At 45.4% G+C, this 23,638-nt stretch overlaps 2 protein-coding genes across 4 annotated transcripts; one reads left to right on the forward strand and one right to left on the reverse strand.

Moving 5' to 3' along the window:
- The first annotated feature begins 1,789 nt into the window (after nucleotides 1-1,789).
- Nucleotides 1,790-16,132, forward strand: ccdc187 (coiled-coil domain containing 187). 3 transcript variants are annotated; one of them, XM_062459404.1, is made up of 12 exons: nucleotides 1,790-2,090; nucleotides 2,540-2,660; nucleotides 7,927-7,971; nucleotides 8,078-8,216; nucleotides 8,531-8,624; nucleotides 11,546-11,624; nucleotides 14,431-14,546; nucleotides 14,717-14,794; nucleotides 14,904-15,038; nucleotides 15,169-15,257; nucleotides 15,373-15,473; nucleotides 15,559-16,132. In XM_062459404.1, exons 2-12 carry the CDS (start codon nucleotides 2,612-2,614, stop codon nucleotides 15,705-15,707), a joined length of 1,074 nt encoding a protein of 357 aa, XP_062315388.1. In that variant the 5' UTR covers nucleotides 1,790-2,090; nucleotides 2,540-2,611; the 3' UTR covers nucleotides 15,708-16,132. The 3 variants fall into 3 exon arrangements, with proteins under 3 accessions (XP_062315388.1, XP_062315387.1, XP_062315386.1); XM_062459403.1 differs by having other exon boundaries at nucleotides 1,792-2,091; nucleotides 2,539-2,660; nucleotides 7,909-7,971; XM_062459402.1 differs by lacking the exons at nucleotides 1,790-2,090; nucleotides 2,540-2,660; nucleotides 7,927-7,971; ... (1 more) ...; nucleotides 8,531-8,624; nucleotides 11,546-11,624 and adding an exon at nucleotides 12,897-13,832.
- A 325-nt stretch (nucleotides 16,133-16,457) lies between these two features.
- On the reverse strand, nucleotides 16,458-21,373 carry tnfrsf9a (tumor necrosis factor receptor superfamily, member 9a). The gene is made up of 7 exons (XM_062459405.1): nucleotides 21,171-21,373; nucleotides 20,449-20,568; nucleotides 19,811-19,948; nucleotides 19,408-19,480; nucleotides 19,165-19,313; nucleotides 18,903-19,058; nucleotides 16,458-18,610 (listed from the first exon to the last, which is right to left on the reverse strand). The coding sequence occupies exons 1-7, from the start codon at nucleotides 21,349-21,351 to the stop codon at nucleotides 18,477-18,479; spliced, it is 951 nt and encodes a 316-aa protein (XP_062315389.1). The 5' UTR covers nucleotides 21,352-21,373; the 3' UTR covers nucleotides 16,458-18,476.
- Between the last annotated feature and the right edge of the window lie 2,265 nt (nucleotides 21,374-23,638).

The raw sequence follows: 23,638 nt of genomic DNA on the forward strand, positions 1-23,638 counted from the left end.
TTCATGTTTTGGCTACCCGCGATGTTTTTGGGGCTATCTCGTTGTTTATGATCATTGACCTATGCACTTTTTGTAAAGCTCTTTCTTGTAAGTCGCTTTGGATAAAAGTGTCTGCTAAATGAATACATGTAAATGTAAATATGCCTATACACCTTTACAGTAAAAGCCAGACCCCTTAATCGTCTGACATTTGGAGACTGTTTAATTCAGTGCAGAATTGGCCATGGGTCATTGAGTCAGTTTGATTGATGCACAAACACTTGAGTGGCCTTGTTCTGGCAAGATGTTATATCTGTGCTTTCACTTTTCCTTAGTCCTGCCATAAACTCTGCTTTATGTGTACGTCCATACAGGATAGACAGAGGAAGGACCGGGCTAGCTATTGGCCAGCAGGCTGCGTAGACAGGTGGGGGGAGCTCATTAGAAAGTAACATTTTGCTGTGTCCTATGTCAGGATGTTCATTTGTATATTTATTGGAGTTGTGACGTCCGTGTCCTACCTCCCGTATGATAATCTGGGTCAGAGAGGCGACGGTGACATTTACTTTATCGTTGGAAGGCCAGACAATCTGTTTAGTGGGTGTGTGTCACTATAAGCCATTCGAATTTATAGATAGCATTAGACAAGGACCATCTCATTAATCTTTTATAGGTATTTATAGAACATATTTTAATATTTTGAAACTGGCCAGAACTCCACCATGTGCTGAGACGATAGTTCCCTGGTTCAAGCACCTGAACCAGAGAAAGCTTAGTTTTAGGTGGAGCAACAAATAGCTGAGAAATAAATTTGAATAAGTGAGAAATATGAGAACAGGATTTTAACAAAAGAATATAACCCATTTATTGACCAAAAATAGTCTAAAGTTGGTGGTAACTAAATATAAAACTGCACAGCAGGAGGGGGAAGAGAGATGTTAATGACTTCCTTAACACTTCCAGTTTTCTTCTTAGTGTTGTTCTGGTTTATCTCTAAGGCCTACTTAAAATATCACAAGATGCAAATCCCCTATTATTTGTGATTAATTTGGATTTTCACAGGTTAACCAATTCAGTCTCCCAGGTCCATCTCACGATTACCCAATACCAAGCTTTGCCTAAAGAGACCAGCAGATGGCAGAAAATTACTGGGAATGAATGTGCTTTGGTAAACTTGTCCTTTGTGCAAGTGTAGTGGTTTGGTCCAGGGGCATAGGTTTCATTATACATGAAAAAAGCAAACCGTCGCCCCCATTTTTTATGAAGAAAATTATATTAATGGCTGCATCCTCATAAAAAAGCTGTCCCATCCAGATTTGAAAACAAACTTTGAAAACAAAACAAACAAACTGTTTGGATCCACACTGCACGGAACTGTCACTTAGCTACACCTCTTCCCAGGTATCACACACTCATGACCCCAACAGCTTCCTCTTTATTCAGTGATAGACGTGTGGACAGGCAGGGGTTCAGTCACCACCACAGTGACAGATAAGGGGTTTGATTCCCCCAAAGTACTTTCACAGTTGATCAACTCAGGGTCTATGGAGAGGATGATGTTCAGAGAGGATGAATGTGGCATAGTGGTTTGTTAGTGCTGTCACTGTCCCATATTCCTGCAACAGACGTTTTCCTCGGGTCCTGCGAACTTCTATTGGTAGGTCGTTCCCTTCCGTGGCCTTTGCCAGACCCAATAAATGTTAATGATTGTCTACTTAACACAATTGTCTATGTAACAAAAGAGCAACTGTGGCTTGAACTTGTGTCCACGTCCGATCGACGGCGCACTGCTGATAACTGAGGTACGATCCAGAAACATTTGTGGAAGCTTCACTAGACGAGTGAGAAGTTTGTCCGCGCTGGGTTACCCTACACTCCGTAGCTTTGCCTTATGCTTTGTCTCTTTGATGAACTGAGATAGTTTTAGATCTTAGTCGAAACGGATTGAATCAGACTTTTTTGTTATCTTCGTGTGTCGAACTATGATGAATACTAGTAGTATTAAATACCTGACTGGATAAGGCGATGTAAAAAGAACAGACAACGCAAGTTGACACTTTACTGTCTTGTTTGCTCATGTGCATCAACAAACAACACTGCAGCGTACAACAGGTAGGTGACTAATCTACTGTAGTAAACTACGTTTTGAAACCGCAGTTTAATAGGCTATATTCCATGAACTTGACTAATAAAAATAAAACCTACAAATTCTTAGTAGGTTTTTAAACAAAAGCTTTAGTTAGCCTAAGGAATTAGCCTTGACTACACACGTAGCTTTTCGACATTTTAGCACATCTAAATGTTTTGCATGAGGCGTTGGCAACATAATTTTCCAGTGGTGATAGCTAAGCTACCGTAACCATTGCCCTGTCATGCTGAAGATAGTTTTGGAGATAGTCCTACCTACAAGTAAGCAATCATTTACAACAATCTTTTATAATAACCTTAAATTGACCCTGTCCCTTCATATAGTGACCAGGAGAGAAAACAACATGTTTAAATGACATTCAGAGTAAAAAACAAAGTAACTGTTACTGTAATTTCATTATTTTCTGTAAGTGTGCCTACAGTGACTGTGTTGAGCGTGCTCTGGAAGACTGTGTATCATGAGGCTGTGACCCCAGGAACAGCCATGACAGAGCTGGAGATTGATCAGTCCCACCTGCCTCGTGTACAGGAAGGTATACCTACACACTCTTAATTCTCTAAACAAGACTTGTCTTCAGACTTGACAGGTTTCTTGTTCTTCTTGTTAAACAGACAGAATGTGCGTTGTCTTGTACATTTCACTCTTTATAATGTGTAACTCATTATTGCTCAATTGAGCCATATATTGAGCCCGTTACTAGTAGTAGTGTAATCGTAGTCATGTGGGTAGTGCTGGCTCTAACGTTAAGCAAACCTTTCTCTTGACGGCCTCCTCATGCAACAGTATATTTGACTCTTTGCCCCCCCCCTCTATGGAGCTCAGTAATTTGCTTTGTCTAAAAAGGTGCAGGTTTGCCACAGAGCATTACTTGTCATCTTGTCTTCCTGTCCTTCTGTTCCCTACCAGGGATTTTTTTCCAACAGGGATAAGGGGTACTTGTGATTCCTTAACACAACATTAATATAGATTACCGCAGACAGACAGATATCTGTGTTGCTGTACAGACAGGTCAGAATAGTGCAGTCAGACTAGTCATGCCAAGACCAAGGCTGGCTGGCTGGCTGGTGTGTGTGTCCTGCATGCTGCTGATAACGGCAAGGAATTTGATGGACATTCCAGATTTACACAGTAATTACTGTGTGAGGGGAAAATATGGTGTCTCCTAGACATCACAATACACCGGGCTGGAAGGAATGAATTGAGTTTGTAGGTCACAGTGTGTGTTTGGTGGTTTAGCTGGTACCTCTGCATAAAAAGCTTAGGCTACTAATGAGCAAGACAGAAATTCACTAGGAGATAATTTTCCTTTACACTTTTGTTTTTCTAGACAAAGGACACACTGTGGTAGATAGCATTTTCAAGGTTCATTAAACAGGGCACATTCAGCAGACAAAGCGTGTATTAGACTACGTTGGACAGTTGTAGACTGCCTAATTAAACAACGTCAGCCTTCTATAATATGTCTGATCAGTCTATTTTTCCTCACAATTTATTGTTAGTTATACTTATCTTTTCTTTTTGGTTTACCCAAACCAAAAAGAAAAACATTCAAGTTATTTATCTAATATATCTAACTAGACCCATTTATGATTCAATTTCCTGAAGTACAGTGATTCCCACATCTGTACTTCTGGCCCAATTACAGCTTCCCCATCCTTAAGTCTCAGCCAAGTCAACAGGCTTTGTTTTCACTCCCCCTTATCTGTTCCTGTTTTTTTTCTTCCTCTGGCTGCTTTCCTGATATAGACTCGCCGAGGGGAATGCAGTTCCCTACGGAATGCCCCTCTTCCCCCTCTCCTCCCCCTCTCCTCCCCCTCCCAGTCACTCTATCACAGTGACCCAGAGAGTCCCACTGCCCTTCAACTTCCTCTCTTACTCCTACTTTCCTGGCCATCCATGATGTCTGTGTCCAACCCATGAGCTTGTGGCTCCTGTCATTTAAAAAACTCTTAAAATTGCACAGAAAGGAGAAGAAGGGTGGGGAAAGACTTTGTGGTAAGGTGGCAAGGAGTAAGAAACGGCAGTACAGACCAGACCAGGGAGGAGGGAGGGTGCGTGGGTGGCTGGTAGGGATTTTAGCCTAAAATAGAACCCTTGTCACTTTCTCCCACTCTCCTTCCTACAGCTTCTTTGTCTGCCAGCCTCATACACATTGCTACTGCCTCTGTTGCTTTGAAGCAGACTTGGATAAGAGGGAGAGTGAGTTTATCTCACCAGTGGAGGCCTTGATGCATTTGCATTCACTTTCCACTCATTTTCATAGTAGTGATAGCCAGGAGATTTGCTCCTGACCACGCCTGATCAGGAAAAACTTTGGGGATTGGTGACCCTCCAGTCCCAGTGGAGGAAGATTCATGAGAGGGAAGGTTTCTTATGGTCTGGCCTCTGGAGGTCATGATGCCCCTTCCAGCTCTCCAATCTGCACTTTGACCTAGTTTAGCACCCCCAGAGAGTCTCCACATGAAACCGATTTTCTCCATCATCCATCATGCTATTCGCCATAATGTCCTTCTATGTCTCCCTATCTTTATTAATCCCAATACTGTAATCCCACCCACCACTACCGGTACTCTAAAGGCCAAATTATACTACTCTGTTATCATGGAGACGGACACAGGGACTGCCCTCTCAGATCTGGAACGCCCTCGGAGAGCCCCTCGGAGAGCTCTACATGCACCTCCTGATTTTCCTGATTTCCCTCCGCTAGTCTGTAATTTTACAGATACCCCTTGGCTGTGATTGGTACGCAATGAGTTCCACACACAAAGACGTCATGTGGCAGGCTTTGCTCCACCTACTTTTCTGGCGGTGAATTGTTTTCAGCACCCACAGCCTTCGGAGTACTATAAATTCAATGAATCCGTCCGACTCCGTCTGTCCGTAATGGAGTCGGAGTAGTGTAATTCGGCCTTAAGTAATCATCTGCCACTACAAGCTGTTGTTTTCAGATAGAACTTTTCCTCTATACCCTTTTACTCGACAACCAAGACAGGGGGTAGTCAATGGCCAAGTAGTTTGTCAAGAGGCTTAGGATACCCTCTCAGATCCTGCAAGCATGCAGAGACGGAGCTTTTGTTTTTGCTGTGAGCCCAAAATGCCTCAGACGGCCTCTGCCTCTGCGATAGGAAATCTGTTTTAAACTCACTAAAACCGTACCCACTGGCTTTGAACCTTGTCTACACTCCCCTGAGAGGGTAATTTGAGTTCCTGAAAACAAGTAAATCCACAATGCAGACACACCCGTCCATACAGCCACTCCCACTCATTACTGCTCAGTGCTCACCCTCCTCGCCTGGGCCATCCAGCTCTGAGGCGGGGTGAATGGAGACGAAGGCCTTGCGTGTCATCCTGTTCCCAGATCTCTGCTGTCAGATTATGGCCTAATCCCAGTCCCCAGTACAGGCAGACTGGTCACACAGGGGCAGGTGGCTTATCCAGTTAGAGGCACATGACAGGTGTTAGTGTTTATGTTTCTGCCTTAGCAAGGGTTAACCTGGCTTTGAAGCCTCACGCTCGTAAAACTGCAGCTCATCCTTCTGTGAAGTAAAAATGAATTGAAATTGTGGCTTAGTGGTAATGAGTAAAGTCTACTGTGAGTTTGGCCTTCCTCGATGGAGCTCCTACTGGAGACAAACTTCTCATCACAGACAAAACGAAACAAAATAGTTTTCTTGCAGACACACTTGAGTCACTTGGTTTTGCCCCAGGGCTTTGGAGGGACTCCCTCCCTTCCTTATTTACCAGAGAAGACAATGAAGAGCCGTCCTCAGTTTGACTGGCTCTGTGACCTGCGCCTGCCTGTGTAAACCCAACATGGAAGGGCATTGTTCGGGTAAGATGTAGTGCGGGTAGGGAAGGGTAACATCTCCCTGCTTGTGTCTCAGGGGTGTAAACACAAACCTGTTAGTCTTTCAAACTGTCTAAAGAGGGCCTTTGGAGTGGAAGCTAATAAGAGGGAGTTGTTTCTAGTCAGAGGAGAGTGTTTCCTCCAGCACACAGCCTGGTCAGGCCAGGCCTGGTGGATTCAGCGGAGGGATTAGAAAGAAGCCTGGTGTTTGTCAGGTTTGGCTCCTGACTGCAGTAGTGCCTTGCAAACTAGCGTCACTTGCTGCATGTTTTAGCCCTTATTTTCTTTATATTGCTATTAAGAACTTAAATCATGTAGCAATTTGAAAACATTTAAGTAACAGCCTTGATCTGGAAGTGTTGTTCTTTCTGTCTGAGGAGAGAAGATAGTGAAGGACCAGCTACAGTGATGCCATATGTCTGTCAAACAAACAATATTTATATTTTCCAGTGACTTGGCTACATTAGTCTCTGAGTTTATTTAAACAGACACACTCACTCACACACACATTGAGCACCCCACAGGCATCCAGGCAGTTTGGGCTTCTCTAAACACTTTAGAATAGCAAAACAAGCCAGCCACTTAGGGACTGTTAAGATAGAGGAGCAGATCAAAGATTGGAGGAATACTGTGGTCTCCACCTTCAGATTCAAACATGATCCCTTTCTAGAACTTAAAACAATCCTCTCAGCTTGAGGTCAGCCTGTGTTCCTATGCTTAACAGAGGCTCCTCTGCACATCTGGGAACACTTTTACACAGTCTCACTTTCTCTTTAATCTCTGTATCTGTATCAGTCTCCCTCCCTCTCTGTGTCTCCCCTCTATGTATCTTTCTCTCTCTGCTCTCCCTGTCTCTAAACGCTGTAGGGCTGGCTGGGGGAGGGTAGGGGTGTGTAAAATGATAGTGGATATTACCCTTTTCAGCAGGTGGTCAAGGGGTGGTGAATGTCAGTCTCTGGGCCAGGGGAGATGCCTCTGGGGGCTAGAGTAGGACCCTGCCCCAGGGGTGATTGATATGAGGGGGCAGGGGTCACTGATGTGTAGAGGCTCCTGTGGGAAGGCCTGGGGCCCCTGGCAGACCGAGAGACAGGCATTAAGGATAGACCCCCGGACTGCTTATCTTCAACCTTTTACTCCACTCTGCATGTGACAGTGTGTCTTAGGTAGTTATTGAGATCCACCCTCTGCTTGTTTATTTGGCTATGAAAGGAGATTGACCTGATTGTGGAGCAGTACAGTATGTGGCTAGGCCTGCAGTGGAGAAGGGACAGTAGAGGCCCAATGGGGCCCAGCTTTCTGTCAAGACACACACACATAATGCACATATAAGTATACCCTCACACACACATTGATGTCTGCTCTCCAGACTGCAGCTGCTGTCGCAATTACAGACTGGCTGGTCCACTGAGACTAACCCTTTGCCCTCCAGACATGGAGCTCAGACTCTGGGCAGGAATGACAGTAATAGATGTACCCAAACTGGCGGGATGGCTGCAACAGCTTCCACCCTGCTCAGATGTGGTTCCAGTTTATGGATAATTCGCCGTTGTTGAAATTGTTAAATCAAATATAGAGCTTAGTGTGTGTGTGCGTGTGTGTGCATGCCTGCCTGTGTGTCAGTCTGAACTCTTCTACCTCTCCCACCACGTGCCATGGCTCTACATTATTCTGTTCTTAGGGAGAGCTCAGTGCCCTGCCAAAAGCATGGGCGGTCTGCCCTGTGCCCACGCCAATGTGCTTTCAGCTCTGCCCATCCCTAGCCTCATCTCTCCTTAGTCAGGGTAACATGGGCTCAGGCCAATCGCTGAACATGCTCCGATTAGTCATCCCTTTTCTGTTGTCAAGTCAAACAATGACAACTGCATATTACTGGGCGTGTGTATCTGGGTGTGTCTCTGACAGTTCATTCCCCCTGTTCCTCCTCGTCCTTCAGTGTGCCAGTGTTTTGCAGTGCTGGAGGACGGCGCCTTGGCACACAACTTGCAGGAGCAGGAGAGTAAGTACGGGGTCACATGACCCCCCCCCCCCCCCCCCCCCCCCAGGGTCCTTCTACGCAAGTCCACGCCACGTCCTGTCTGATCCGCTCCCGTCCTCTGTCCCAGTTGAGCAATACTACACCACCAACATCCAGAAGAACCAGCTGGTGCAGAATGACATCCGCATCGCTAAGAGACTCCAGGACGAGGAGGAGGAGCAGGGAGCTCAGCGGAGAGCCCGGCTCAGCCAGGCAACGAGACAACTGTGAGACACACACTGTACACGCTGACGCTCCACCTCTCTCTCTCCCTCTCTCTCGCTCTCTCTCCTCTCTCTCTCGCTCTCTCTTTCCAACATGTGAAATACTGTGCTGTCCTCTCCTGTACACATTCATTTCACCCTGTCTGTTTTCACAATCATGACAGACTCCACAAACATTCCAGTGCTGTGTAAACTTTGAGAGAGCTCATGGCTCCTTGGTTGTGGCATGCTGCACTCTACTGTAAATAAACCAGCTTGCTCTTCTGTCTCCGGTATCTATCTCATTGCCCTCTGTGTGTGTGTGTGTGTGTCTGTAGTGAGGAGCAGGACTCTGAGTACGCCCGTAGGATCCAGGAGGAGATCCAGAGGTGTGCTGACGAGGAGGCCCGCAGGAGGGAGCAGGAGGACGAGGTGAGAGGACAGACAGTGCCCCGGGGCTCACGGTGGTTTGACCAATGACCACGCGAGCGCTGAGCTGATGACATTCTCCTGAGCTGACTGCGCGCCTCTGTGGCCGCCTGGGCGCGAAGAGACACGCGCCTCCTCTCCCTGGAGACGGAGGAGGGGACGGATAATGAACGAGGTCGCAGAGTAGCACAGCTGTGTTGAGGGACTCGTGCGCCCCGCACGAGTCAGAGGGCGGTGATGGAGTCCACATACGAGCACTTTGTCCAGACCCGAGAGGACGGGCGAGCAGTGATGGGACTCCAGATCTGCTTCCTTTCCCTGCTTCCTCCCCACCCCTTCCATCAGCCCCCCCCTCCCCTTCCTCACTCAAGGTTAGCTTGAGGAGAGACGGGCCTCATAGAACTCATTAACCTCTGAAAAACCCTGCATATCAAATCAGGACGTGCCAATTCACCCATCAGGGTTAAGGTTAAGACGGCTCCAAACGTTGTTACCAGAAAAGGCTCTTTATTTTCACCATCGACCATAACGGCTGGCCGTTCCCTCTGAGGGAACTTCTTCGTACAGTAATGGTTGTCTTAATCGTTTTAGCCCCCCCCCCCTCCCAGTAGCAGAATAAACTGTGGTCCTGACCTGGGAATAAGGAGCTCACTCAGACATTTCCCATCCATCACCTCTCAGAGCCGTCCCTACTGTGCACACAGAAGCTAGCCATTGTACACACACTGTATGTGTGTATGTATGTGTGTGAGTGCAAGAGAAAGGCAGACAATAGACTGAAGTTAAATAGTCCTTGAGCTTCTCTGTATAAATCTATAGGGAAGGATGCCAACCCTGCTGCCAAACCTCCCAGGAGGCCAGACAAGAGTGGACCAGGATCATATGTTCCCTCTAATGGAAGCTGCCCCAGTATGGCTCTTTCATAAAGGCTCCTTGTTTGGGAAGTGTGAAGGAGGGGCCCAGGGTGTTCACCATGTTCCTGTGGGGGGACTAGGGTGGAGGCCAGGGTGTTCACCATGTTCCTGTGGGGGGGCTAGGGTGGAGGCCAGAGTGTTCACCATGTTCCTGTGGGGGGGCTAGGGTGGAGGCCAGGGTGTTCACCATGTTCCTGTGGGGGGGCTAGGGTGGGGCCCAGGGTGTTCACCATGTTCCTGTGGGGGGGCTAGGGTGGGGCCCAGGGTGTTCACCATGTTCCTGTGGGGGGGCTAGGGTGGGGCCCAGGGTGTTCACCATGTTCCTGTGGGGGGGCTAGGGTGGAGGCCAGGGTGGAGCACGGGCTATGTTTGGGCTAGACTGGTCTAGGAACAGTGGAGTTGCTGTGGGAGTTGAACCTGTGTTTCAGTAGTGTTTCTGGTGAATATGAGAAGCACAGTATGTGGAAAAAGATTAAGTACGTGTATTAATAGAATTTTAAGCGGCACACTTGTATTAATTCCTCATTGGCAGTAATAGTCTGTCATCTGCAGAATCTTCACACTCAGCTAAATGAACCTGCTCTTTTCAAAGACATCTGGGATGTTGAATGTAATGATGAGCTTCCTCTCTACAGCAAACTCACCTTTCTAGCAGACTGGCTGATCTGTGATGTTGATTAAATATTGTCCTCCCTGCAGACTGTCTCTCTAATTATGAAGCAGAAGGAGCCAGGCTGTGCCTGCCTAAATGCCAGATCCCCATGGCACTCTGGGAGCTAACCTGCCATGTCAAGCTGCTAATTGTCTGCTGATGCTGGCAAAGCTAGCAAGGCACTCTGTGTTAACAGCAAGAGGAGCTGTGTTTGCCTTTATGGACCTTATTAAATCGTGCTCTTCCTCTCATTAGAAATATCACTGAACTGATAGGACCCTCCAAGCCTGTTGGGTAATTATCAGGATTAGCCACAAGTGGAAGGTTACAGGGAGCTGTTGCCTATGATACCAACTCACTTTTTTATGAAACCCAGTAGATAGGTGCGTGTGTGTGTGCTGGGGAAATATTGCGGAGCGAGTGGAGGACTGGGAGTCCTGGTACGGGCTGGCAGGACTCCATGACGAGGTGTTGGTCAAAGAGACACAGTCCTCTCTGCCTCTCTGTTAGGAGCTCAGCACTTTTTCCAGACCAAAGCCCAGGCGTAGGGAGATGAAAGGCTGTTTCTCCCTCCCTCCCGCCTTCCCTCTCTCCCTCCTCTCTCTCTCCCTCCTCCCTCTCTCCCTCCCGCCCTCTCTCCCTCCGCCCCTGGCCTACATGGCCCCTTAGTTTCCATTGAGTCAGCCCGAGGCCTGCCTGAAATAACCAGCCCAGCTCGGCCACCTGGAACAGGCTTTGTGCTGCTACTGTGGGCCTGCCAGAGCTCCCCACAAAGCCACTGTAACTGTAACTCACCCAGCGTGATTCTGCCCACACACACACACAACACTGCATGCCCACTCATGCTGCCCACACACACACACACACAATACTGCATGCCCACTCATGCTGCCTCTTCAAACACCTTTACATGTCAATTGATTTTAGAAGTTTAAAAGGTTGTCGTCTTGATCTCGTCCTGGTTGAACTACTGAGGTATGTCATGGTAATATAGTTCACCATGATCAATGGTGTGGTGTTTGTAGTGACAAATGCTGCAGCGAGCCTTTACGTTTACCATGGCTGACACTCCCAAACCTTCCAGCAAATCTAGCCACTGATGTATAGAACAGAGACAAGCCAGTTATCTGTGGTTTCACTGTTGTATCATTCTTTGTTTTCTCCATGTTTTTGTGGTGTTTAACTACTTTGTTGGATCATGGTTAGTCTGATACTGACACCTTGTGGTCTAAATTGGTACTCCATATTGCACTCCAACTCATGCATGGCACAGATGTAGCATGGAAATGCATGCTATAATACTGTCTACATTTAAATATTTTCACTCATTTCCAATCATGAGTCTTTTTTTCCTACAGGAAATAGCTAAACGGATCCAGGAAGAGGAGGAGCAAAGAGTGAGGCAAAGGAGCAGTGTGCAGGAGAGCTTTAGTGAAGGTAAAACGACACACATAAATCATTTATCCTTTCTGTTGTGTCCTTATAACTCACACAAAATTGTCATTTATTTAGTGATTCCTGTACGTTGTAGAAGCTTTTTGCATTTGTTGATGATTGATTGTGTTGCACTCACTGTCATTAGCTTTTCAAATCTTCATGGTTTTACGATCTGGGATCCCCCTAAATGGTTGTGGGACTTTTTCTGGTGTCTATTTGTCTTTCATGATCAGCAGAACTAAACATGTGGAGTGTACCTTTTTAGAAAAATTCCATCTTGACAGCACTAAATCAGCCTTAAAGAATGGAGTGTGCATCCAAAGTCAATGGTGAACCTGCCAAAGAAGTTCTATCTCTTCAATCTCCTGGGTATCTTTTCCTTCGACGCTAATATTTCAGAGGACAAGCTGGTCTATGTGACGCTGTAGCACGTTGGTGCTAGACAGATGAAACCTTAACGCTTGCTGGGCTCCTGTCTCACTTTGCATGAGTGTCTTGATTCTGTGCAGCTTCGCGTGCTTTCCCTGTTTCCACACAGCCCTCAGGCAGCCTTTCTGTCACAGCTGTATGCCCTGTGATCAGTCAGGCATAGCGCCTTGGCTCAGTGCTTGCTGTGTTTCCTCCCCAAGCATGTATGTTACTGAACGTGTGTGTGTGTGTTGACCCATGCCATGTGTTACTGCCTATCAGCCAGCAAATACTGCACTTGGTCTGTGTAAAACACTAACTCCCTCATCAAGCCTCCCTGCTTTTGTGTTTGCATGTGTGGCTTAACTAAAGAGAGTGCCAGCGATCCTGCCTCAGCGTCCCCTCGCCAGCGCCCCCTCTCCAGCCCGCCCCGCACGGGGAAGCACCAGCCGCCCTCCGCCAGCAGGTGGCAGTCTTCTACCTCTCACACACACTCAGACTCTACTGAGCTTTGGGCTGACTTGCCCAGACCATCAGAGGCCCAGAACAACCGAATATTCAGGTCAAACAATGGACGCATGGCCTCGTTTAGGCGAATCAGGAATGACCTGAGAGAGCCCGGCTACCTGAGTGATCTGACGGACTCTGAGGATCCAGACACGATTATCCCTGCACAACTCGCCTCCAAAGCCCTCAGACCGGAGAAACGTCTCAACACTGCCAGCAGTGCCCACCAGGATCTTCTGCACAACCCAGGGCAAAGGGACTGCAGGGGTCTGCGGGGCAGCTTCAGAGAGAAGCGGGGGGCCTGGGGGGACTGGGAGGGGGTCAGGGTGGGTCAGGAAGGGGGTAGGAAGGATGTGGAGGAGACGGGAGAGAGTCAGGGGGGATGGGGTCACAGGAGGGAGAATGAGGCCGGTGACAGCCGCAGCAGTTACGACAGGGAGTCACACGGGTTGAGAGAGCGGTCCCGTCATAGCGGTGACTTGGCCAGGAGACTGAACGGAGATGCGGCCAGAGACACTGATGAAGTCAGAGATGGAGGCAGTCTCAGAGACATGGATGGAGGCATTGAAAGGGAGAGAGACCGAGGGAGGAGCTGGACCTACAGAGAGGGATCAGACAGACATGTCCACTTTCAGGATCAGTCTAAGCGCTGCCACAGTTACCACGGCGACCGCAGCAGCGGAGTGTGGGAGATGCTCGGACAGGTGCTGAGAGAGAGGGGCGTTGCTGTAAGATTCCAGAGTGGGTCACTGCAGGTCAGAGGTCAGGCAAGGGACAGCCTGGTGCTGGATGGGAGTGATGTCTCATATAGTGACACCCAATCACAACAGAGGGCTTTCCAGAGGGCCACACCCAGCAGGCGCAGTTACCATGGTGATGGAAGGGAAAGGAGAAAACCGCCACACAGGGGGGAGAGAGACAGAGGTTCTGGAGGAGACCCTTCCAGGGACCATGACGACACTCCGAGAGAGGAGCATTGTGGGCCAGAGTTCTGGGAGGAAGAGCAGAGTCGCGGCGGGATCAAAGAGAGAAGCGGAAGCCAGAGGAGGAGGAGAGACGGGGCCCGCTCAGGGAGGCCAGAGGAGAGGCTGCAGGGCAGGCGGACCCTGAACGAGCACAGAGTCAGGAGAAGTGTGAGTGAACGCTGGCATGGGCACAAGGAGGAGGAGGCGTACTGCTCAGAGGAGGAGCAGGAGAGGAGGGAGGAGAGGCCACGGAGCCTCGCGCAGCGCAGCCAAAGCTTCTGCAGCCGAGGCGCCTCAACCAGGGCTAGGGCCAGGCGTGGAGGAGCAGGTAACGCCCCCTAGCGGCAGCATCTCAGACCTGCAGGGTGGGAGCAGCAGCTGCCCAAGCTGTCGTCCTCTCTCTCTCTCTCTCTCTGTGTGTACGTCTGCTCCTCTCATCTTCCCTCAATCAACTCTGGAGAATCTTCAGATCTCATCTGGCTTTCTGTTTAGGGGACTCCGAAAGGGTATTTTTCTCCTGTGGTCTTTTTTATTTATTGAACATTTTTACACAGATGTTGAAATTATGTTGAAATGAGGGGTTTCAAATTCATCATCCTTATCTTCTATGCCTTTCGTTTCTTTAGAAAGTAGCAGGTGTCCTATCAACTGTTTTCTTTGTTATCTTCATATTCTTTTATCTACATGTAATTCCATCTTAAATTGTCTTGATTTGTTTCTTTTGAGCAAAGTCAACCTGTCCATAAGGGTATGTCATACATCGCCTCATCATAGTATTACTGGGGCCAGAACTTTTCTTGGTCGTGCGCTGTGTTCAGGAAAGCCCCTGGCTTCAAAATGACACAACTGATAATGAATCACTTCAAACCACGCTCATCAGATCCCATATTACCTTATGGGGTCTCATTCTACCTTGATCCCCACAGGGGCGGGGCTGAAGCCTGAGGGGGCGTGCCTGGATATGGGGGAGCTGCAGCAGGTGCTGTTGGATGAGGAGCTGGCCCGCAGGCTGCAGGAAGAGGAGGAGAGACTCCTCCGGAGGGTGAGGGAAACACACAAACACTGCTACCTCCTCACTTTACTATGCACCATCAGGCCTTTCCCCTGGAGGATGGAAGGCATAATGTCAATTCAACTTACTTAAACAAATTCTAATAAACATTATTGAAAATGTTGTTAGTCTGGCTACATTAACTGGAGTTGTTCATTCAGAGTCCCCAGCCTACACCCTCTCCACTTAACTCTTACCCAGAAGGAGACTTCAGAGTTGCACAAGTGGCTCAGGATGAGGTATGAAAACAAGATAGTGAGCCATTAGATTACCATCTCAGTCAGTTGCTCAATCCTTCTTTAAAGGAAACGAGGAAAAAACTCCCAACCTTTGTTGCCTGTCTTCCAGGAAATTGCCCGCTTCATGCAGAAGCAGGAAATGAAATCTAAGCGCCAGTCGCGTGAGCTGGATGTCCTGGAGTCATGGCGTGATCCCAGAGAAACGTCCCACCCCCAGGACAGGAGACCACCCAGGGAGAGACAGGTACCAGCCTGGAAGCTGAACATGTCAGACTATATTAACAACCATTTGTTGTCATTTCCACTTCATCCTATTCATCCTTGTCCAGTAGTTGTGGCTAGAGTGTTTGTGTTGACTGATACCATCCCTCCAGAGAGAGAGACTGGACTCTGAGGGTCTTCCTTCTCCCAGTGAGGACTACTCCCCACACCAGCAGCCTCCCAGCCCCACCTCTACCAGCCTGTAAGTCTCTGCTGATGCTCATGGATGGCCAGATGGGCTACAAGTTAGACAGCTATTTTAGCATTGCAATGGGGCATTATAATGTTTTATTTTAAACTACTTTATGTTTTCGTAGACAAGCCTTTCCAATCCGAAATATTGCTGAGGAACTGGACCCGACCTTCAAGGCCAGGAGGCAGAGCAAGGACAGCCTCCGAGTGGGACAGACCATGTCAGGTAGCAGCATATTAGCCTGTCATAGAGCCAGACACGCATGTTTCTGTACAGAGCTCATTAAAACCAGGAACCTATCTATCAATAGGCTCCCCAGCCTGTCAGTCACCTCCCGTCCCTCACTCCGGTCGACACGACTTCCTGGAGGAGCCTGCCTTCATCCCGCCCACCAAGCGGCACAGTGACAAATCAGGATGCATTAAACCCAAAGAAAAGAAGAACTGCAAGCAGCAGTGACAGGAGATCCTCGAAGCACAATGATCATCTTTATAGAAAAGCTCAACTAAACAGTCAGTCCACTGCTCTGACAGGCGGCAGTTAGACTTTCTCTGTTGAAGACCTATCTCACTTAGATGTCCCAAGTAGCACTTTAAATGGACTGTAAAATTGATTTATTGGTTTACAAATCATAGCATGTACTGGAGCTCTGGTTAGGGCTCCTAACCCAGTAGTGTTCAAAAGGGAACAATGACAGTTGAACAGACCATGGATCTTCAGTGGTTGTGAGAGAACATTGATGTCAAACACTACCAATTGTGTTAATTACTTTTATTTGTTGTTTGGGAGACATGATGGGAGATACTCTGCTTCACTCTTGGCAGCACAGCATGCATCTAAGCACTCCAGCTGATAGGCCTATACAGTGCAGACAGACAGGCATCCAGTGTACTAACCATGTCATATAATACCCATGCATGCTATCGTAGAGATTCACTTCACTGAAGTGACAAATAAAACAGGCCCGTCTTTCACTTTCCTATGTGATAAGATGTGCTGTAATTATAAATAATGACTCGGACTGTAAATATTCTTGTATGCTTCTAGAAACTGTAGTTTCCACAACTCATCACGTAAGTACACTAACATGAATCACTTACAGCTCACTAGTAACTGTTTTGCGTGACCTACAACTTTAGTTACTGCTTGAGATATTGAGTGCCAGACAGACATCAAGTGAATCTTTCTTGTCAACTTTTGAATCCCTGCATACAAAAATTATAGTCATTACAATTAAGGCTTTAAGTTTAATAGAGCTTTATTATCGTTCAGTGCATGACTGTTGAAGCACCCACACATATAAATACACAATTTGTAATATATTTCATATTCGGTTAATTTAACTGGATAACATTTATTTCGTATTCAACAGCATGTTGAATTTGACCATATTTTTTGCATTTCTCTCCAAAGAGTTTTTTTTTCTTTTTTTTATCTTATAAAACTTCTGTGAGTTGTTTATCCCCTGAGAATAAAGAAACACTTTTGAAACCCTTGTCTCCATCAAGATCTCTACATTTTGTAGTTGAGGTTGATCACATCTTATACAATATTTCTCCATAATTTCTCTAGGAATCCAATAGCATGTGTAGATCGTTACAGTTTTTGTCTCAATTGATATAAAAGGGTTGATAAATGAAAGACTGGAAAACAAGAAAATATACTTTTTTATTTACTAATATCAAAACTTTAAATTGCATTGCCTAGAAAACATACACCCTTAAAATATGAAAAAATAAATAGTAACAATGATCAATAAGTATTTCTAGATATACATATGACTGTATACACACCATTGTTTAATAACCCATCTATTCTTGATCCATAGAGACCTGTATCTAACAGTTACCTCAAATCTGCAGTTTCAGGGCTGGGCTACTGTATTACTCATGACATGTATGACTCATCAGCACTTTGGACTCATGATTCATTCACGTTACAACACTACGTAAACGTTTCCATTTTGTGACCTCAATCAGTCTTTTGAACCTACTCAATGATCCATTGCTATTCTAGAGTATTGAAGTGTAGCTGTTAAACTCTACTCAAAGTTCCTCCTCTACCTGTTGAAGGCTAATTAAGATATTAAGTCCTAACATATATAACATTAAAAGTGCTTACATATATACCTGGTAACTCTACCCAAAACAAACCCCTTCATATGAGTCATGTTCTTCCTTCACCCTGTCTTTGGTATGACACATCCACACAGGAATGTAAGAAGTTTCTTCAATACCCGATAACAAGAAACATTGAGGCATTACAGGTTTTGACATTTAATCACAGAGCTGGCATACTATGTAACTATGTTTCCAAATGGACATATGATATAACAAGACTGAACAAGGAACACGTTGAAACTACAAAGTGATTGTGAAAAAGAAAACGTTGTCCTTGATCATATCAAGTCTTTGATTGTATTAGTCGTGTTATATTAAGTTCTGTTGCAATAACACATGATAAAAGCAATCTGACCTTTCTCATGACATTTATAGTAACTGGGGAAACCCTATTATAACAAGAGGCCCACAGGAAAGTCCTCCCTTCCTATTATTATGCAGTGTCAGTTACACTGCTGCATTTGCTTGAAGGGCATGTCTACATTATATCATGGAAATAAATGAGGATTATGTGGACTTTAAATCTGTAAAAAAAAATACAAATCACACATACTGTCTAAGGTTGAGTTTCCTAAAAAAAAATAAAAGTAGGCCTAATGATTCGAATAGCTCTTTTCAAAAGTGTCCTTATGTCCTTTTTTACCTGACTGCTTCTTGTACAATGACACATTTTCATTCACTAAAAAAGCATGTCAAACCCTTTACAGGAAAGGGCAAGAAAGGCTGCCTGACGTAGAACCCCACGTGGGAGGCATGGGGGCTAAGAGCGCAGATATGAACACTCAATGACTGGCTGTGGTTTGAACTCCCACCTTTACTTGACTGTACAGAGAAGGCCCAGCCCTCCCTCGCACTTCATAACACAAATGTCACTAGTCACACAAAGAAGCCATCATCAAATACCTTACTATACATAAAGTCTAACTAGATGTACATGTACACTAGTGTTTTATGATGGTTTATGGTTTATACTCTTAAAAAACTAATGTACTAACATTGAAGTAGACACGTTTCAAAAACATACACATTCATTCTTCTTTGATGTTAAAAAGGCTTTGATGTAGGAGAGTAGCATTTAAGTACCCAGGTTGTTGCTCGAGCCTAGACTTTAGGCAGTCTGATCCAGTCTGATCTCATTCAAGAGTGGGGCTTTGGACTCCTGGGAGGTCAGAGACTCGGTGCTGCTTCCCTGCTCTTGCTGAGGCTGATGGCAGCTGCATGATACCAGGGTCTGGGGCTCATCTGAGGGCGACAGGAGAGGGAGAGACGGGAGAGGGTGAGACAGGAGAGGGTGAGACAGGAGAGGGAGAGACAGGAGAGGGAGAGACAGGAGAGGGAGAGACGGGAGAGACAGGAGAGGGATAGACAGGAGAGGGAGAGACGGGAGAGGGAGAGACAGGGAGGTTTTGAATGGAGGTAGTATGATTTGCCAACACTGTATACTTGTGACATATTTGATACATGATGTTTGAAGTGTGAGTCTGAAAATGTGTTTCGGATCAGGAAAAATGCTGGCGATGTGGACTCCTGTTACCTGTAGTGGGATTCCGAATTATGGGTCCGAATGGATTAGGGGTCTTGGGGGGTAGTTTCTTTCGAACAAGTTTGTATAACATGATGCTGCTGATGATGCTGATGACGATGACCAGAAACCCAGCGCAGGTGACTGCTACAACCCATCCTGTGTTATCTACAAAAGACAGGCAGTGGGAGAAAATTACCATTTCATGCACATTCAAACCAATGTCTTGTTACAGTCCAGTGTTTTGTTCATCTTGGGCAACCATGGATCTTACCTCTGCTTTCTGGAACAAAGCTGATTCCTGTGTTTCTTGAAGGCAAGGTGACCACCACAGGGGCTGAGTGGTTCCTTTCACTGGTGCTGCACTTATTGTCATTGACTGCATCCCCGCTAGCAACAATGTGTTGGTTTGGATGGGGGCAGCTAGAGAAGGTAATTAGGAAAACAAAACAAATTGTTGACTCTAGTCTCCTATCACATTTGTCCATGCAACCCTATTCATTCACATTAGCCTCACCGGGTTGTCCAAGGTTTGCACTTCTGGTGTATTTGGTCATTGAATGTCCCTTGAGGACACTTTTGGCACGATCCTGTAAAGACCAACACATAGTTCGGTCAAAGTGTTGTAATGGCTGTATGTTGCTGTATAAGTAATAAGTATAATTTCATTGTTACTTTAGTTTTAATCTGTATTGGGTGGCATGATCAATTTTATTTCTTGTCATTGTCCTCCATGTCTTCAGACATTAAAAGCTACTTGACAAGATCATTTTTGCTGCCTAGCGCTTACCTCGCGCATCTATTAAAATAGCGTGCTGTGGCTAAGTTTACACAAACTTGTGGAAATATACGTATACTTTGTCATGTATTGTAGAGGTCAATGGACATATATAGCTCAAAGAACTGCGTCTGAGACTTACGTTGATTGGTAGGCTCTTCGCCCTTGCCACACTCGTTGACACAGAAGGTGCAGCGCTCATCACCACATTTGTACCCCGCTCTGCAGTCACACTCAGTGTCCTTGGTGGTTGTACAACTTTTTTTAAGAATAAAGGCACCTATACACACACATACAAACAAACATACTGTGAGCATCTATGTGGACATTTGAAAGATGGAATGCAAGTATTTTGACAAATATGGTATCATACATTTACATTTCATTCATTTAGCAGACGCTTTTATCCAACATACAAATATATAGAAAGTACAGGTCAAGGATCAGAAGTCATAGTTCTACAGTATTTTTGTGGTCGGATTCCAGTTACCGTATCTCAGCTACCAGACACAGTGAACAAAAATGTATTCTACAGTGCAGCAATAACATCTTGATTCTTCAACTATAGTCTTACAATAACTTAGATGTCTAACGACTACAGTAGTGCCTAGTACATGTCAGTGCATATCATAATGCTTCTCCTACCAATGCAAAGCTGGCATATCAAGCACTCGTGGGTGCAGTCTCTTGCCAGATAGTATAACAACCGGATATCGAATATAACATGCAGAGAAGGGACAACTTTGCAGGTACAGTACCACAAGAAGTAATGAATCTTACCTGTACACTTGGTACATCGTTTACAGGAAAACTTTAAAGGGTCTTCTGTGTAGGTGCCTTCCTCACAAGGAGTACACAGTTTTTTGGGATCTTGACCACAGCGGCTAACTAAACGGTTCCCTTTATGTGCACATCCAGTAAACAGATCCACATACAGAGAAAAAGACAGAAAGAGAGAAATGTGTACCTGCTGTTAGCACACAAATGACTTCAAACTCAGTCAGTCAGACAATGTTACACTGACACAAATACAGTAATCTACAAGAGAATCAAAAATGTGTCAGAGCTGTGTTCTGTGAAACCTAAACCACCATTGAAGTAGAAACACTTTACTGTACCATTACTGTACAATCCTAACCAGAATATTGGATTCCCCTCCCACATTTATCAGTAGACATCTGGCCTGATGCGTCACCCTGACTGAGTCTTTAATGTGGTATTAAGAGAAACCACTGAAACTGATCTAGGTCAGTTGAAACCGCCACAGGGGAAAAGGAATGCTCCTCACAACTTGGGATACAACACACAGCCTCATTAAAATGATAACTGAGAAATAACCTATTTAATCAATTTCTTAATCAATATGAGAATTTAGATCTTATCCATTTTAAATCTCCATTTTCAAGTTCATAATGGGAAGCTAGAGTTGACCAAGTTCTGCTTTGGAGAAAACCCTAATATTCTTATACAAATAAACAACACAGTCCTCAACCCAGACGTACCTGGTTTGCAGTTAACACAGCAGACATCTGCAGATCCATTGGGCACCCATTGTATACAGCCTATTGCTATCTCTTCAGCATTGATACAGCCAGGTGGGAGCAGAGCGAGACACCCAGTCAAGATGAGTAGATACATAGCTCTCACAGGGTTCAGAGCAGGGCTGTAGATCACACCCATCATTCTGACAGCAAGGAGCAGTCCAGCACACTAAACCATCCAAGAAACAATCAATTTAAGAATTACACTGACTAAAGGGATCTTACATTATATGAAAATAAAAGCTGCATCATCCTACTCCTATAAACACATACCAGACCAAGGTCACAATTTTAAGAAAGGTGAACACTTTACATAGTGTAATAAATCCAATACTCAAATCAAACATACATACAGTTTTACTTTAAGTAATTTCAAGTAATGCATGGATTAAATTACCCAGGTTTGATACAAACACACACACTCACATAAAAAGCTTCAGTGGAAAATAATTGTATTTACATAAACTCTAAGAGGACAATATATTATGCCGGTTGTATTGAAATAATTGAGTTATCCCAGTTGTCTAAAACAGCATGTTAGATATTGATAAAGGTTTACAAAAAAAATATTATGGTATACAAAAAATCACCTCACCCGCTCTCAAGTGTAGCCTCTTATTGATGCAGGTGCAAGTATCAGAAGCGTCTTCATATATATGGTAGGAGGAGCGTGTAGCCTCTATGGCTGAGCAGGGTGGTTACTTTTTAAATGCATCATAAACATTTCCTTATAAACTGAACCTCAATAGTATCTTTGAAATTGTTGCGTTTAAATATATTATTGTCTGATCATCACACATATTTTTTTAACAAAGAATACGTTTACGATACATGTTGGACCTCTCATTGTTTTTTGACCATGATACAACAAATAGTCTTACGTGTAACCGCCAACAAGCGCATCGTCAGCAAGGTTAAATTCTGGTCTGACAGTTTATTTCTTATTCGCGTCTTTTTATTCTTGTCTCTTTATTCTACATTGGAAAAGTAAATCTTTTATGATGCGTTTCAAAGTGACGATAAAGAGACACGTCGACTTCAGCATCTCATGACCTCTGCGATAGATAAAGCACAAGATCGTTTAATTGATGAATCACCTTGAACACATGATATTTTTTTACTTCACAGGGGTGAAGTCACCCTCTTGAGGTTTTACTTGTGTTTCTGTTTAATGATCTGTAGAGAGAGGGACGTCCCTACACATAATTAAACAGAAACAACAACAAAAAGTACCAAGGAATCCCTTTCTTTGTTTCTTCGTTCGTTAAGGTGTGCCTCCGATTACTATCAGGAAAGTCCAGGAGCTGTCCTCATCCTGACCTTCGGGAAAGACAATTACTTTATTGCCTGTATTTCCCCTTTCCGGAAATACATTAGCTGAGAAACCCCTTACTTGGGTTAATGATGAGTCAGCCACCCCTAGGTTGTAGGCTATGTAACCCTTTGTCTCCTTGTGTACATCTCACCTCTATTTATTTTTAAGAGCTCTTGTCATTAATCTTCTTCCTAACATCAGAGGCGGCTATCCTGGCTGTAATGTTAGAAATGTGTATAAAAGTTCTCTCCTGGTTCAGGTCAAACCTGATTTGTAGATCCTTCCAGGTCCGCAGGACACAGTAGCCCCAAGCCACAACTACTTGAGCATAAGGGTATGATGTCCCTTCTCCTCAATACCTTATCACTGTGCTTGGTCATCAAGTCACTACGCATCTCCTACCACCAATGCTATGCTGACAATCCTATATGTTTCTAACCTTTCCAGGTTTCTGACCTCCTGGTCAACTACAGAATCTATACACGTCTGGATGTGGAAGATATGATAATGTTGTTGTCACTGTACTGTATTTTATGCAATAGTTGGGCTAATGATACTGTTGAGATCAGTTGAGATCCATTTGTAATGATTTTTTGCTAACAGAATGTTCCTGGGTACTAACCACAGTTGGAAGTTGGTCCATTGACCATGACTGCAGTCAAGTGCTACTGTAAGCCATTGTGATGGCTAAGAAAGCTACAATCGTCAAGGCTGTGGGTTTTATTATAGCATAAGATACTCATACTGAAACTACGTCACTACCAACTCTCTGAAGACTTTCCAAAAGGACCTCCTCCCTCATACACAATGGTCAACACACTGCCTCTGTATTTTGACAAGGACAGACTGCTGTGGCTGAAGAAAGAGTAGCTCTGAAGCAAACATGTCACAGCACCCACTAACACTCCCCCTCAGCATACAGCCTGTTCACAGCATCACTTCCTTCCACAACCTGCTCATCACTTCCTCCCACACGTGAGTGTGGTGGAGTACCACGCAGCGCTTGTGCAGGGTCTCGGGCGGTGTATTGCGCCTGTGTATGGCGCCTGTGTATGGCGCCTGTGTATGGTCTGTCTGGGTTATGTGAGAGTCACAGCTCGGCCCACTGGGAAAG

The sequence above is a fragment of the Osmerus eperlanus genome, chromosome 4, assembly GCF_963692335.1.
Source record: "Osmerus eperlanus chromosome 4, fOsmEpe2.1, whole genome shotgun sequence".
In the NCBI taxonomy this organism is placed as follows: Eukaryota; Metazoa; Chordata; class Actinopteri; order Osmeriformes; family Osmeridae; genus Osmerus; species Osmerus eperlanus.

Bases quoted from the DNA above. Each gene is read 5' to 3' on its own strand.
- ccdc187 (XM_062459402.1), top strand. From the start codon at position 13,091: ATGGATGGAGGCATTGAAAGGGAGAGAGACCGAGGGAGGAGCTGGACC. The intron at 14,547-14,716 runs GTGAGGGAAACA...TTGTTCATTCAG, and splicing joins AGGAGAGACTCCTCCGGAGG to AGTCCCCAGCCTACACCCTC. The intron at 15,474-15,558 runs GTAGCAGCATAT...ATCTATCAATAG, and splicing joins AGTGGGACAGACCATGTCAG to GCTCCCCAGCCTGTCAGTCA.
- tnfrsf9a (XM_062459405.1), bottom strand. From the start codon at position 21,351: ATGATGGGTGTGATCTACAGCCCTGCTCTGAACCCTGTGAGAGCTATG. The intron at 20,569-21,170 runs GTACGTCTGGGT...GTGCACATAAAG, and splicing joins CTGTGTTAACTGCAAACCAG to GGAACCGTTTAGTTAGCCGC. The intron at 19,059-19,164 runs GTAAGATCCATG...TGTCTTTTGTAG, and splicing joins CTTTGTTCCAGAAAGCAGAG to ATAACACAGGATGGGTTGTA.